At 38.6% G+C, this 17060-nt stretch overlaps 1 protein-coding gene across 4 annotated transcripts in view; it reads right to left on the bottom strand.

Moving 5' to 3' along the window:
* The window catches only part of LOC133563447 (inactive serine protease PAMR1-like), an 84943-nt gene that overhangs the window by 54088 nt on the left and 13795 nt on the right, over nucleotides 1-17060 (bottom strand). The window contains exons 1-2 of one of the 4 annotated variants that reach the window (XM_061917580.1): nucleotides 13705-13840; nucleotides 13307-13423 (exon numbers count right to left, since the gene is read on the bottom strand). The exons of 2 other annotated variants lie outside the window; for them this stretch is intronic. Coding sequence is in view for 1 of the 2 variants with exons in the window: in XM_061917579.1 (XP_061773563.1) it covers nucleotides 13705-13714 (10 nt within the window). In the remaining variant the exon portion in view is untranslated. Of the gene's footprint in view, nucleotides 1-13306; nucleotides 13424-13704; nucleotides 13841-17060 lie in introns of those variants that run through there. One more of the 4 variants, XM_061917579.1, reaches the window with a different exon arrangement.

Raw genomic sequence — 17060 nt, forward strand, 5'->3', positions numbered from 1 at the left:
TGAATTAAGGTACATGATTAATTTATGTACACACTATAATACAAAAACAGGAAAACAAAGGACGAGCTCAATGGCGGATAATAAACTAGGCTAAACTCCAAACAAAACAGCACAATGGCAGGACTATATACAAATAAACAAAAAATACTATCTATGGTACAGAACAAACCAAAAACATGCACTGAGGCATAAATACAAACAAAATCTTACGTGGCGTGGTCAAAACAATAGACAGCGTGGCAAGGCATGAAGGTTGGCAAGGAGCAGGTAGCAACAGCAAAGTTCCCAGGACGAGGACAGAAACAGAATGGTATAAATAATGACTGTGATGATGATTACTAACAGGTGTGAGGCTGAGGACAGGGGCGTGACTTGGAGACCAGGTGGAAACTAATGAGTAACTATGGAAACAAACAAAACCAGGAAGTGCAAAACGGGAAACAAAAGTCCAAAAACAAAACATAAACATGATCAAACATAAAACTGATTTACAGGCATGACATCAAAGATACAAAGAATTGCTATTGGGACATCTAGTGGAAACATTTAGAACAGCAGTTTCTTTCATTCAAAAATTCCGGCGCATTTTCATACTTGGCAAACTTCCCGTGGGCCGGATAAAACTTGTTCATGCCCGCGGGCCGTACGTTTGACACCCCTGTTTTAGAGCGTTATGAGATTAAATAACCTTTTTGGACATGCCGTAATGAGAAATTGGAAATATGTAATATATCACATTGTAATTGTACTCATGTTCAAAATAAACTAAAACAATAAGCATAACCATGACTAGTTGTTGCACAATTGTAAACCTTGACACTAGCTACAAGAGATGCGCGGTTTGCGGTCTCATCCGCGGAGTCCGCGGGTAAACCGCGGGTCGGGCGGTTGACATGACGAAAAAATAGATTTTAATTAGATTCGGGCGGGTGGTGGTTGAACCATCCGGAGACATTTGATATACATGGTTCTAGGATCGGTATCCTATGCCATTCAAAGTGCCATTTAAGACCCGTGTCATAAAGCGAAGAAGTCAATAGGAGACGCTATTATACTCTTGAATGACTGCCGGCAGTCACCCAGATATTAAACATTAGTGCGTGCTATGAAGCAATTGGTTGTCGCCTCCTACATGCACGATCTGCTTGTCAGTCCAGCATCATGTTGTGTGTGGCTTCCGCGGTAATACGCACACGACTGCAAGGCATACTGGGTGACACAGAGTACACTAATGGCTGTGATATAAACAATTTTAACACTCTTAGTAATATGCGCCACGCTTTGAAGCCACACCAATTAAGAAACGTGCGTCGGTAAGGTGGTCGGGGTTGGGGGCGCGGGGGTGTAAAATATATTCAGGAAGTTTCATGAATACAAAGGATTATAGGTATTAGTTGTGTTGCGTTTATGTTGTGTTACTGTGAGGATGTTCTCCCGAAATGTGTTTGTCAATCTTGTATTGTGTGGCTTCATAGCGTGGCGCATATTAGTAAGTGTTAAAGTTGTTTATATCACAACCATCAGTGTACTCTGTATCACCCAGTATGCCTTTCAATCTCATACGTGTGATTACGGAAGCTGCACACAACATGATGCCGGACCAACAATCAGTTCGTACATGTTGTTGAAGGTGTCTAAGGCAATGGCTTCACAGCATGCCCATATTCTTGTCATCAGAATGAATGCCACTGAATAGTCGCGAGAACATTAGCGGCTCCAATTGTCTACATTACTCTGTGAAACAGTGTTAAATAGCTCTGTGAGTGGTAAAGGTGGCCAAACTCTGATGTTATTCAGCGGGCAGTTGACGGGCGGGTACGGTCCCGATGAAATATTGGTTTCGGGTGGGCGGCGGGTGGATGCCGATTTTGGTGAAGCGGATGCGGATGATATAATTGCCTATCCGCGCATCTTTACTAGCTACAATCTCCAGTTGAGGTTAGACGCTACATTCTTTCTGGGGTTGGTTGTCAAACTTGTCACATAAACTCATATACTGTATCCATACATGTCACAGTAGTCTGGCCTGAAGATGTCTTTTCCTGTCGTTGCTTGTTTTGTGTTTGCATTAAGTTATGTATTTGTCAGCTTGTGTGTGCAATTCAGATTTCACATTTACTACTGCTTTTTTGCCATTTTTTAGAAAACCATCCCAGTGACGGGGGTTAGTTGTCACAATGGGTCAGAGTGTTTTTAAAAATGTATCACCTCTTTGTCACTATGAGAAAGAAAATGAGCCGGATACACATTTCAAGTTAACGCCTTTATGGAGAAATGACTATTGAAAGATGTTTTGATGCTGAGCAATTCACACGAGAGTAAACAGTGTGACAACCAAACCCGTCATCCCCTACTTTATGATGGTTGTATTGCAAATTTATATTGAAAATGTTATGATGTGTAAATGATCAGCTACTCCGTCTTAGTCAACAAAGGCACGGGGAATTAATCAAAGGGAAATTGGGTGCTGAGGTTCCAGTAGGTAAAATTTCTATGCAGGTTTTTCAATCGCAAATCTTGTGCCGTCTCATGTTTTTTCGCCATCTGCAGAAGTCATATGTTTATTTGACAATATGGGTTCCGTTGAATTTGTACTTTAACCTTGAAAGCGCCACCAGTCTGTCACCCCCTGTTTTACTTCTCAGGAATGTGTGATTAATGCCAAACATCAACACACTTACTATCCGGGCGGTCGCACTAACCACTATCCACAGATTCTTGTTGTGGCAACTAACAAACTTACAACCACATCATTTTTTTGTACTGGTGTCATTGCGTCGTCCTATTGAATTTATGATATTCTGTCTCCCTTTCACCCAACTTGTGCTTTTTGTCCAGATGGTCATTTTTGTATCATCTGGTCAGGCAGGTCATGACAGGAAGAAAAACTTTTGTACAACAAATATTCTTTTCTGTTTTTGGACAAAAAGACTGATTAAAGTTTTCAACCTGGCATTGACCCAGTGACGGAGTAAGTGTTGTTTGGTTAAAACACAGATCTAAATCAAACCAGTTGCATAATACAAATACCAATTGCAGTTCAAACTGATGTTATGTTTGTAATAATATCCAGATTATGATCTGTAAATGTGTCATTAAGCGTATGAATGGCCATTGTCAACATTCACTGTGGACTTTGACCTTTAACACGCAGCAAAGACCAGCAGAATGAAAACAGTTTAAAAAGTGTGATGGCTGCCACATGAGGATAAAGGAGGTGTAGACAGTTTGTCTTCCCGTGGGATTTGCTGCCTCAGCTTGCTAAAAGACACTAGAGCAGTCTAAAAGTTAAATTATGGGACATAAACATGAAAAGGCCAAAAGACTTTTTAAGAGGTAACCTGGTAATGTCATTAAATTCCCGACAGAGAGATGACCAGAGGCTGCATTTTGGGATACTTCAGTAAGAACTCGTGCATTCGGCTTGGGGAAGAAGTTATATTTACAAGAATTTGGGTTTGTTTATGAGCAGGAATACACAAAAACAAATTCCCCCAAAACATTGTAAGAACCAAAACACATTTTACTGCATTTATATAGATTTTGCATTACAACGAAACTATTACCCCACCTCAAAATGTCTGTTTTAAAGGTGAACTGCACTTTTTTTTTTTTTTTGCCCATCATTCAAAATTATTATGCGTGACAAGAACATGCGGCTTTTTTTTCCTAGGAAAACTCTTGCAAGATGCGACTAATGGAAGTCACCATTGCAGCCTTCAAAGCCCTCTAAAACTACTTCAAAACTCTCCGTCAACGTTTTATATACAAGTTGCAAGTAGATAGATAGATAGATAGATAGATAGATAGATAGATAGATAGATAGATAGATAGAAAAATAGATAGATAGATAGATAGATAGATAGATAGATAGATAGATAGATAGATAGATAGATAGATAGATAGATAGATAGATAGATAGATAGATAGATAGATAGATAGATAGATAGATAGATAGATAGATAGATAGATAGATAGATAGATAGATAGATAGATAGGATACAGTGTGGCAAAAAAGTATTTAGTCAGCCACCGATTGTGCAAGTTCTCCCACTTAAAATGATGACAGAGGTCTGTAATTTTCATCATAGGTACACTTCAACTGTGAGAGACAGAATGTGAAAAAAAAAAATCGAGGAATTCACATTGTAGGAATTTTAAAGAATTTGTTTGTAAATTATGGTGGAAAATAAGTATTTGGTCAACCATTCAAAGCTCTCACTGATGGAAGGTTTTGGCTCAAAATCTCACGATACATGGCCCCATTCATTCTTTCCTTAACACGGATCAATCGTCCTGTTCCCTTAGCAGAAAAACAGCCCCAAAGCATGATGTTTCCACCCCCATGCTTCACAGTAGGTATGGTGTTCTTGGGATGCAACTCAGTATTCTTCTTCCTCCAAACACGACAAGTTGAGTTTATACCAAAAAGTTCTATTTTGGTTTTATCTGACCACATGACATTCTCCCAATCTTCTGCTGTATCATCCATGTATCCATTTTGGTATAAACTCAACTCGTCGTGTTTACAGGAAGAAAATTACTGAGTTGCATCCCAAGAACACCATACCTACTGTGAAGCATGGGGGTGGAAACATCATGCTTTGGGGCTGTTTTTCTGCTAAGGGAACAGGACGATTGATCCGTGTTAAGGAAAGAATGAATGGGGCCATGTATCGTGAGATTTTGAGCCAAAACCTTCCATCAGTGAGAGCTTTGAATGGTTGACCAAATACTTATTTTCCACCATAATTTACAAACAAATTCTTTAAAATTCCTACAATGTGAATTCCTCGATTTTTTTTTTTCACATTCTGTCTCTCACAGTTGAAGTGTACCTATGATGAAAATTACAGACCTCTGTCATCATTTTAAGTGGGAGAACTTGCACAATCGGTGGCTGACTAAATACTTTTTTGCCACACTGTATCCTATCTATCTATCTATCTATCTATCTATCCATCTACTTGCAACTTGTATATAAAACGTTGACGGAGAGTTTTGAAGTAGTTTTAGAGGGCTTCGAAGGCTGCAATGGTGACTTCTATTAGTCGCATCTTGCAAGAGTTTTCCTAGGAAAAAAAAGCCGCATGTTCTTGTCACGCATAATAATTTTGAATGATGAATGGGGCCATGTATCGTGAGATTTTGAGCCAAAACATCCTTCCATCGGTGAGAGCTTCGAAAGGTTGACCAAATACTTATTTTCCACCATAATTTCCAAAAAATCGTTTTAAAATTCCTACAATGTGAATTCCTTGATTTTTTTTTCACATTCTGTCTCTCACAGTTGAAGTGTACCTATGATGAAAATTATAGACCTCTGTCATCATTTTAAGTGGGAGAACTTGCACAATCGGTGGCTGACTAAATACTTTTTTGCCCCACTGTTGATCGATAGATAGATAGATAGATAGATAGATAGATAGATAGATAGACTGTTGATCGATAGATAGATAGATAGATGGATAGATAGATAGATAGATAGATAGATAGATAGATAGATAGATAGACTGTTGATCGATAGATAGATAGATAGATGGATAGATAGATAGATAGATAGATAGATAGATAGATAGATAGATAGATAGATAGATAGATAGATAGATAGATAGATAGATAGATAGATAGATAGATAGATAGATAGATAGATAGATAGATAGATAGATGGATAGATAGTACTTTATTGATTCCTTCAGGAGAGTTACCTCTGGAAAATGAAAATGTTGATAAAAAAGTAAAGTAAATAAAACGTATATAAATTCATGTTTAAAAGTTTACATACACTTGTAAAGAACATAATGTAATGGCTGTCTTGAGTTTCCAATAATTTGTACAGCTCTTATTTTTTTGTGATAGAGTGATTGGAGCACATACTTGTTGGTCATAAAAAACATTCATGAAGTTTGGTTCTTTTATGAATTTATTATGGGTCTACTGAAAATGTGACCAAATCTGCTTGGTCAAAAGTATACATTCAGCAATTTTAATATTTGGTTACATGTCCCTTGGCAAGTTTCACGGCAATAAGGTGCTTTTGGTAGCCTTCCACAAGCTTCTGGCAAGTTTCTGGTTTAATTTTTGATCATTCCTCTTGACACAATTGCTGCAGTTCAGCTAAATTTGTTGGCCTTCTGATATGGACTTGTTTCTTCAGCATTTTCCACACGTTTATGTCAGGACTTTGGGAAGACCTTTATAAAACCTTAATTTTAGCCTGATTTAGCCGTTCCTTTACCACTTTTGACATGTGTTTGGGGTCATTTTCATGTTGGAACACCCATCTGATGATTTTAGGATGTCCTGAAGAATTTGGAGGTAATTCTCCTTTTTCATTGTCCCATTTCCTTTCTGTAAAGCACCAGTTCCATTGGCAGCAAAACAAGCCCAGAGCATAATACTTCCACAACTATGCTTGACGGTAGGTCTGGTGTTCCTGAGATTAAAGGCCTCACCTTTTCTCCTCCAGACATGTTGCTGGGTATTGTGGCCAAACAGCTCAATTTGTGTTTTATCTGACCTTCTGGAGGAAAGTTCTGTGGTCAGATGAAACAAAAATGTTGGTGTTTGGCCACAAAGCAGATGACTACTTTTCTGACCCCCCAGGCCCACAATAAAGCAAAACTGCACATTTCAGTATGGCCTTTTATTGTGGGCAGCCTAAGGCACACCTGTGCTATAATCATGCTGTTTAATCAGCATCTAGATATGCCACACCTGTGAGGTGTGTTGGATTTTCTTGGCATGGAAGGAATTGCTCACCAGCACAGATTTAGACAGATTTGTGAACAATATTTGAGAGAAATATGTAATGTGTATATTGTAAAAGTTTGATATTTTTGAGTTCAACTCCTGAGAAATCCATTTATATTTTTGTTCAGTATATTATTATGTCTAAATTAAAGATTTTGTCAATTGTACATTTACTTTTACAGCATACTTTGTTTTAGGAGTTTGTGTTAAAACATTAGATTAGTTAACTGTTGGCAAACAACATATTTTCTTGTATTTTTGTGGCTAGTCGTTTCAGACACTGAGGGGTTATGTCTTTGTGCTTCATTACAAACTGCATGGAAATGAACCATGCTGTGTGTTTAAATCTGCTGGAACTGATTGCAAGCATCTTTTTAACAGGTATGTAGCATTTAAGGCTTGTTTTTAATAGCTCACTTGAAGGAACATGTTGTGGAAGGCTGTGTTGTGAGTTGTCTAGTGAAAACTTGTACAAATACTTTCAAGTTAAAATTATCAAGTACTGCTCACATGTCTCGGAAACACGGGTATTCTACAGTTACTATTATTAGAAACAGGGCAGCCGGTGGAAAGAAAATACGTAATGAGAGACAGCTTTTTATATCTCAGAAATATTATAGTAATGTATTTCCTACATAAATTCAAAATAAATAAATAAATAAATTACAGCAGACATCTAAAATGCATCAATTGAAATTAATTTTAATCATCCCCCTAACTCATCCAGCAGCTATAACATTATAAAAGGAAATTGCTGAATAGACGATATGTCTTTTTTTTTTTCTGACTGTCCAAATATGTTCAAACACACACGTAGTACAGAAGATTCTCTGTCCATCGTCTGTCTTTGCAGCAGTAGCACCTCTTGTCTCACAACCGTGTGCGTCTGTGTCAGGTAGTACTTCTTTCTGACACGTGCTAAATAAAGCGCAAAACAGTGATGAGTCCTGATGAATAACATTGCGCGTGCTGAACAATATATTCACATCTTCTCCTCCCGGAAATTGTGGGTGTTTTGACAATTAGCCTATATTTTGCATATTATTAAAGACAGAGACGCAAAATTGATTGCAATCCACTTTGCACACATTTAGTAGATCAGGTGTGCATGTGCTGTCAAGTTTGCACTTGTTTTAGTACAGGCAAACCTTTTGTAAATCAGGCCCTTAGTCGTATTGCCTCTAAAGCTAATGTTACAATTGTAAGTGCCAACAAAGCAAGTATGCCTGATAGAAAAATCACTTGACTGTACAGTAAGGCTATACTTTTACAAAACGTTGCTGGCTTAATGGTAATTTACATTGGCTGTGCCACATAGAGTGTATCTGGAAAGTATTCACGTTTTTTTTTTCTTGCAAATGTATTTAAGATAAAAACCTAAGAAATCACATATACATATGTATTCCAAGCCTTTGCTCAATACTTTGTGTATGCACCTTTGGCAGAAATTTTTGCTTCAAGTCTTTTGAATACGATGCCAAAAGCTTGGCACACCTATCTTTGGGCAGTTTCCTTTTTGCAGCACCTCTGAAGCTTAATCAGGTTGGATGGGAACGGTTGGTTTTCACAGACGATGCTAAATACACCTTATTCCAGCAACATGTCTTTCAGTCAATGAAAGATATGAAAAAACGATCTTCAAGAGGCAGAACCCCCTGCAAAACAACTGGTTCAGACTCGTCTCTCCCTCCGCCTTGAAGCACTGTGATGGTCAGCGGTCTCCAGTCTTCACAAACATCTTTAACACCTCACTGGAGACATGCCAAGTGCCAGCCTGTTTCTACTCCACCACCATCATTGGTGTCCCAAAAAAACAATAATCACTGGACTTAATGACTACAGACCCTTTCGCCCTGTCCTGTAGGGTGATTAAAGGGGAACATTATCAGCAGACCTATGTAAGCGTTAATATGTTGCAGAAAAAAGACCATATGTTTTTTTAACCGATTTCCAAACTCTAAAAGGGTGAATTTGGCGATTTAAACGCCTTTCAATTGTTGGCTGTCAGAGCGATGACCTTTTACCCGTGACGTTACAATGGGAAGCAATCCACCATTTTCTCATACACATTACACACACAAGTCAAAAAGCAATCGTTGGTTAGAAGGCTATCGCCGAATAGCTTCAATAGCTATTCGCTCAATAACTTCAGTTTCTTCTTCAACTTCATTTTCGCTATCTGCCTCCACACTCCAACCATCCGTTTCAATACATGCGTAATCTGTTGAATCGCTTAAACCGCTGAAATCCGAGTCTGAATCCGAGCTAATGTTGCTATATCTTGCTGTTCTATCCGCCATGTTTGTTTGTATTGGCATCACTATGTGACGTCACAGGAAAATGGACGGGTGGATTTACAGATAGCAAAAATCAGGCACTTTAAAGCCTTTTTTCAGGATATTCCATGATGGGTAAAATTTTGAAAAAAACTTCGAAAAATAAAATAAGTTACTGGGAACTGATTTTTATTGGTTTAAACCCTTCTGAAATTGTGATAATGTTCCCCTTTAAGTCTTTTGAGCGCCTTAAACACCCCAAAGACATCACTGACCTCCTCCTGGAGCCTCTACAGTTCTACCGAGAAAACAGGTATGCTGATGACGCTGTCAAATTGGCCCTCCACTCTATCCTCAAGCATCTGGACTCAGCAGAAACGTGCGTCAGAATCGGTTTTGTGGACTTTAGCTCTGCTTTCAATACAATACGCTGCTCCAGGACAGGCTGTTTCAGCTAACCGTGCATGACCCCATCAGCTGGTAAATCAAAGACAGGAGAAAGCAGGTGAAGCTTGGAAAGAATGTCTCGGACAGCAGGACCATTAGCACTCCCCTCAAGGCTGTTTTCTTTCCCTTCTGCTCTTCTCCCTGTATACCAGGGGTCACCAACGCGGTGCCCGCGGGCACCAGGTCGCCCGTAGGGACCATATGAGTAGCCCGCTGGCCTGTTCTAAAAATAGCTCAAATAGCAGCACTTACCAGTGAGCTGCCTCTATTTTTTTTAAATTGTATTTAATTATTAGCAAGCCGGTCTCGCTTTGCTCGACAATTTTAATTCTAAGAGAGACAAAACTCAAATAGAATTTGAAAATCCAAGAAAATATTTTAAAGACTTGGTCTTCACTTGTTTAAATACATTCATTTATTTTTTTATTTTGCTTCTTATAACTTTCAGAAAGACAGTTTGGAGAAAAAATACAACCTTAAAAATGATTTTAGGATTTTAAACACAAATACCTTTTTACCTTTTAAATTCCTTCCTTTTCTTTCCTGACAATTTAAATCAATGTTCAAGTAATTTTTTTTATTGTAAAGAATAATAAACACATTTTAATTTAATTCTTCATTTTAGCTTCTGTTTTTTCGACGAAGAATATTTGTGAAATATTTCTTCAAACTTATTATGATTAAAATTCATAAAAATTATTCTGGCAAATCTAGAAAATCTGTACAATCAAATTTACATCTTATTTCAAAGTCTTTTGAATTTGTTTTAAAATTTTTGTTCTGAAAAATCTAGAAGAAATAATGATTTGTCTTTGTTAGAAATATAGCTTGGTCCAATTTGTTATATATTCTAACAAAGTGCGGATTGGATTTTAACCTCTTTAAAACATGTCATCAAAATTACAAAATTAATCTTAATCAGGAAAAATTGTTAATGATGTTCCATAAATGTTTTTAATTTTTTCAAAAAGATTCGAATTAGCTAGTTTTTCTCTTAATTTTTTTCGATGGAATTTTGAATTTGAAAGAGTCGAAATTGAAGAGAAACTATGTTTCAAAATTTAATTTTTTTTTTTTTTTCGTGTTTTCTCCTCTTTTAAACCGTTCAATTAAGTGTTTTTTTCATCCTTTATTCTCTACAAAAAAACTTCCGTGAAAGGAAAAAAAATGTACGACCTAATGACAGACAGAAATACCCATTTTTTTTATATATATATATATATATATATATATATATATATTAAAGGTAAATTGAGCAAATTGGCTATTTCTGGCAATTAATTTAAGTGTGTATCAAACTGGTAGCCCTTCGCATTAATCAGTACCCAAGAAGTAGCTCTTGGTTTCAAAAAGGTTGGTGACTCCTGCTGTATACAAACAGCTTCACCTCTAGTCACCAGTCTGTCAAGCTCCTCGAGTTTTCCGACGACACCACACTCATTGGACTCATCTCTGGTGGGGAAGACAGTGGAGATGGTTGAGGACTTTAGAGAAAAACACTGCAATCCGCAGCTGCATCGTCGTTGGTGACTTTACTGTGTCTACTGTGGAGTTTTCCCACTTCCAGGGGACAAAAATCACCAAGGATCTCAAGTGGCAGCTGAACATCACCTCTCTCATCAAAAAAGGACAGCAGAGAATGTACTTTCTGCGGCAGCTGAAAAAGTTCAAGTTGCAAATGACCACGATGGCACACTCTTACTTCAAAGTCTGGTATGCAGCACCACAGCGACAGACAAGTGCATGAGACGAAAACGAATCATCCTCTCTGCAGAGAAGGTCAATGGCTGCAATCTAATCTGAACACCTCCAGGACCCTGAGGTCCTGGAGGTGTTCAGATTAGATTGCAGCCGACCCCTCTCACATGGACTGTTTGAGACCCTTCCCTCTGGTCAGAAGGCTGCAGTCCATCAGGGACAAAACGTCTTGACTGAAAAACAGTCTCTTTCCCTCTGCTATGAGACTAATCAACAATGTCCCTGCCTGTCCCTCTCCTTCCACATAACACAACTCTCATCTGCCTCACAGTGACAAAACATCCGTTTATGTGTTACATTACCGCTCACTGGACTTTACATTATTACTTACTTGCACCCCATTGCAACTTTTATACATTTTGTGAGTGTTTTTTTTTTTTTGTAATTATGTTTTATAAAAATATTGTATTTTTTTTATTGGCAGTTGCTTCTTATATTTTATTTTACCTAAGTTCTTTATATTTTGGCTTTATTCCTCACGTTAGATGTTTTCACACCAATACACCACACAAATTCCTTTTGTTTACATGTATTCGGCAAAAAATAAAAAGATTCTGATAATACGTCTTAGCTCAGTAACACACCATAACATATGCATTACTGCCATCTAAAGTTTTAGAATTGCAAATGCATAGAAAGTCTATTGTAGAATACTTGCAAATGAGACTCAGAAGTGTAATAAATTAAGGTCCCAGTTGGTACAGTCATGGTCAAAAGTTTACATACACTTGTAAAGAACATAGCTTATTTTGCGGACTATAAGTCACAGTTTTTTATATATATACTCCGGTGCGACTTATGTGTGAAATTATTAACACATTACCGTAAAATATCAAATAATATTATTTATCTAATTTGCTGAAGAGACTAAGAAAATATCAGCAATCGTCACACACACGTCAACCAATAACAATTTGCCGGGGGAGGGTCATGGCAGAAGTGCATTGTGGGTCATGGAATGCTAACTGCTATATGCTATATGCTACTGGCGTAGCTATTAAAATGGATAATTTTATCGTTGGCGGTAACTTCTATAAACCGAGAAGGGCTGAACAAAAATTGGACCGAAAAGGAAATCATATACTGCAGATTACAAGCTGGACGTAGTGAAATATGCAGCAGAAAACGACAAGAGGAAGCGGTGCATACCTATGGAGTTAGCAGAGTTGTTTAGAAGCGACATCAAGGAAGAAGGGGTTGGGGGCGCGTGTATAATATATCCAAGAGTCACGGATGCACGGCATTATTGGTCATTCCTATGCTGCGTTTATAATATGCCACAGAGCCAATACTCTCCAGAAATGTGTTTGTTATTCTTATTTGGTGTGGGTTCACAGAGTGTGGCACATATTAGTAAGAGTGTTAAAATTGTTTTATATCACAACAATTACTGTGATCTGTACGGCTGTGGAACAAGACGCCAGGTTTACACACAGTAAAGGCAAATTAAGACTCCTCCGCCATTTTGAAAATAACAGCAGGGGAAGCGTCACTCGTGACGTCACGAATTTGACCCGGTGGTAAAAGTAAGCATACGCTTATTAATTTGGTGAGCGAGTTTTACCCGGCAGTAATTCAAAGCAGGTGCATATTACATGCCCAGCGGCTATTCAAGGAAATAAAGTATATATGTCCCTTTGCAAGTTTCACTGCAATAAGGCACATTTGGTAGCCATCCACAAGCTTCTGGTTGAATTTTGACCACTCCTCTTGACAAAATTGGTGCAGTTCAGCTAAATTTGTTGGTTTTCTGACATGGACTTGTTTCTTCAGCATTGTCCACACATTTAATTCAGGATTTTAGTATTCTAATTTTAGCCTGATTTAGCCATTCCTTTAAAACTTTGACGTGTGTTTAGGGTCATTGTCCTGTTGGAGAACCCAACTGCGCCCAAGACCCAACCTCCGGGCTGATGATTTTAGGTTGTCCTGAAAAATTTTGAGGTAATTCTCCTCTTTCATTGTCCCATTTACTCTCTGTAAAGCACCAGTTCCATTGGCAGCAAAACAGGCCCAAAACATAATACCACCACAACCATGCTTGATGGTAGAAATGGCGTTCCTGGGTTTACCTTTTGTCCTCCGAACATATTGCTGGGTATTGTGGCCAAGTTAAAGGAAACTGCAGGTTGTCTTCTTCTCATGGATTTATTACAATCTATGACAAGCAATGTAATGTTTGCTGTGGCCTGGAACAAAATGGCACACAAACAACTATCAGACATGCAGCCAATATTACATACAGATAATGTGTCATGATGAGACATACAAATATAAATTAAATACACCAAGGACATAAGTAAAGGAAATTAAATGAGCTCAAATATACCTACAAACGAGGCATAATGATGCAATATGTACATACAGCTAGCCTAAATAGCATGTTAGCATTGATTAGCTTGCAGTCAAGCAGTGACCAAATATGCCTGATTAGCACTCCACACAAGTCAATAACATCAACAAAGCTTACCTTTGTGCATTATCACACAGCATGACGTGTTTGGTGGACAAAATTAGACAAAGGAGTGGCATAAAACACGTCTTACTGTGGCAGCGTCAGAGAAAACTGTGCAAGCATATAAACAAACTATGATGCGTTTAAGGACCGTCAAAATTAGTAGGAGAAAACAGCGCTTGCCAACTCCTCTCCTCAGTGAAGCATGTTTAATATAAACAGTGGGATTTCCAGCAATCAGTAATGTTTGTGTCATGTTTGCTCTCTTACAGAAACCATATTAAAAATAAAACTATATTTTTCCACCATCTTTACCATTCCATACATTTTTAAAAAAGCTCCAGTGAGCCACTAGGGGGGCGCTAAATACCCGCATGCGGCTGCCGAACCCCGTCATAGTGTTGATGCCAGAAAGAGTATCATTTACAGTATTTTTTTAAAAATGATTATAAATAATATATTGCCTAACATGTTCTTGTTTTTCCAACTCCTAGTTACAGGAGAAATATAATCTTACAGAAAAATGTTGTTTAAAACATGTGTACACACGTACAACACTTAAGACCTTCAGTATATCAGTATGTGGAATTGAATTATGGGATTAATTAAGTAAAGAAATCAAACAACGTACTAATATAATCCACTTCAAGAAACTCTTCAAACTTAAAGTGCTTACAAAATACAAAGAAGAAGAACCATGATAAAAATTCTGAAGTTATTTGTCACAGCGCGGGCTCGATCCCGGTTGTCATCTGCAACAAGGGCTGCCAGCACTTCCATTGGAAGCACAACAGGACACGCTCCTGCTCGCGCTGGCCACATCACGCCGGCAAGGCTGCGGGCGATCAGCATTCAGCACACTTGGCACTGATGACGGAGAGTAGTTTAAGAACCAGTGGACCCAAGGATCCTGCGCTGGAACGTAATCCTATGTTACATAGTAAGCATCTCGTGTCTTGCTTCCATCCCGCATACTTGTTCTCTCCCTGTGACTTCCTTGTTCCCGTGTCTGTTTCATGAGGGGTTCCCTCAATCATCAGGAGAAATCTCCTGATGATTGAGGGAACCCCTCATGAAACAGTTCGGTAGAGAGGAAAGAGTCTTATGGTTTTTTTCCCACACATACATATATTGCGCTCCACCACGGTATCGAGCGCTATTCTCTGGATAATCCAATTAAGACATATATATATATACATATATATATATATATATGTGTGTGTGTATATATATATATATATATATATATATATATATATATATATATAGAGAGAGAGAGAGAGAGAGAGAGAGAGAGAGAGAGAGAGAGACATAGAGAGAGAGAGAGAGCTACACCACCCCCTTGTTGAACTGTGCCGTCACTACTCCTCCTGTAAATGTAACATCCATCCATCCATCCATTTTCTACCGCTTATTCCCTTTCGGGGTCGCGGGGGCGCTGGCGCCTATCTCAGCTACAATCGGGCAGAAGGCAGGGTACACCCTGGACAAGTCGCCACCTCATCGCAGGGCCAACACAGATAGACAGACAACATTCACACATTATTTCATTTATAAATTAATTTTCTAGATAATCGTACTTATCTCACCATATGAAATATAACTTATTTCACTAATTATTATTTATTTATTTAGTATTGTTATTACTTATGGAGTATATTGTGAATACATTGAGAACAATAAGTGAACAAAAGTTTTAGGAACTGCTGTGTAAAGGAAAATGGGAAAGATTAAATAAAATACTAAACCTACTCCTTTTCAAACATGTTGAATGGTAAATGGGTTGTACTTGTATAGCGCTTTTCTACCCCTTTTTAAGGAGCCCAAAGCGCTTTGACAGTATTTACACATTCGCCCATTCACACACTGACGGTGGGAGCTGCCATGCAAGGCGCTAACCAGGGCCCATCAGGAGCAAGGGTGAAGTGTCTTGCCCAAGGACACAACAAACGTGACTAAGATGGTAGAAGGTGGGGATTGAACCAGTAACCCTCAGATTGCTGGCACAGCCACTCTACCAACTTCGCCAAGCCGTCCCCTTGAATAGAGGAACTGGAAATTGTGATGTATTATGTTGCATGCATGTTCGGAAATAAACACAAACTCAACTCAACATCGTTCAATCTTTACTAAAAATATCACTTTCCCCCCCCCCCTCTGATTGTTTCCACTTCATCTTGGCTGCAGATCACGTGTGTGCTGCTGTGGATTTCTTAAGTGGTGTTTGCTTTTCCTCTTCCAGATTTTGGAAACTCTCTATGAAAATTTGAGAAAGCCGTAGAAATAAGACTCATCGTCACATTCTCCACCGAGGCCCGTGCCACACAACACAAGGATCCGATTTTAAAAAGCAGACAGTAGATCAGCTGCATACCTTTGAAAAATGAATACAGACGATGACATCATTGCTGAACATGCCAGAAAGTGGTCATGGAATTGAGCCGCTTTGCTTCATGGATCAGTCCAGGATGACCTGGAAAGCACTACGTGTCGAGATGACGTCAAAACGACCTTAGAACCCTGACCTTTGTTGGCGACAAAAATGTTGGTCTTCTTTTCAGGTTGTTAAGTCTGGTCCAGCTAAACAAATTATACATGCTCCATTATGGAGTGTAATTTCCTTTTAATCACATCTTCTTGATAAGAAATGATTAATAATAGATATTGTGTATCCAAAAGGTTTGGAGTTGGGCTTCACAAGCTTGCACCCAACTTTAAATCTGCCACTATTTACAAGCTGCTCTCTACTAAGCTAGAAAATTGCCTTTTGCATCAGATGACATATATAACAAAACATGTCTGCCTCGAGAGTTGCAATTTACATAATTGAAGTCTGCATGTGCACCCTGCTATCAGTGGCATCTGCAGCAGTTATCCCGTTTGACATTTTCCTGCCATTGCTGGGTTCAACTTTAAACATTCCCTGTGTGACTTTGCATCATCATGTGTTATATTATTTCTAGTAGACAAATACATTAGTAGCTAGCAGTATAGAACAACATTTATTTTGCAATATATCACATGTTCTCTCTCTCATGGTACAGCCGTAGCGGTGATGGATGTACGCTATAAGGCTGGTGTGCTCAGGTCGGCATTTTCTAGGGTCCCCCGCAACTATGAAGAATCGTCAGGGTTACACATTTAATTGTGTCGTGATCCCCAAAATACAGAGACGGTAGGCGACGTGCAGGTAAAAAAGTTTAATTAACCTAGTAAATGTCAAAATGTAGACCAAGGGTCACCAACGCGGTGCCCGCGGGCACCAGGTCGCCCGTAAGGACCAGATGAGTAGCCCGCTGGTCTGTTCTAAAAATAGCTCAAATAGCAGCACTTACCAGTGAGCTGCCTCTATTTTTTTAATTTTATTTATT

The sequence above is a fragment of the Nerophis ophidion genome, linkage group LG12 (genome assembly GCF_033978795.1).
Source record: "Nerophis ophidion isolate RoL-2023_Sa linkage group LG12, RoL_Noph_v1.0, whole genome shotgun sequence".
In the NCBI taxonomy this organism is placed as follows: domain Eukaryota; kingdom Metazoa; phylum Chordata; class Actinopteri; order Syngnathiformes; family Syngnathidae; genus Nerophis; species Nerophis ophidion.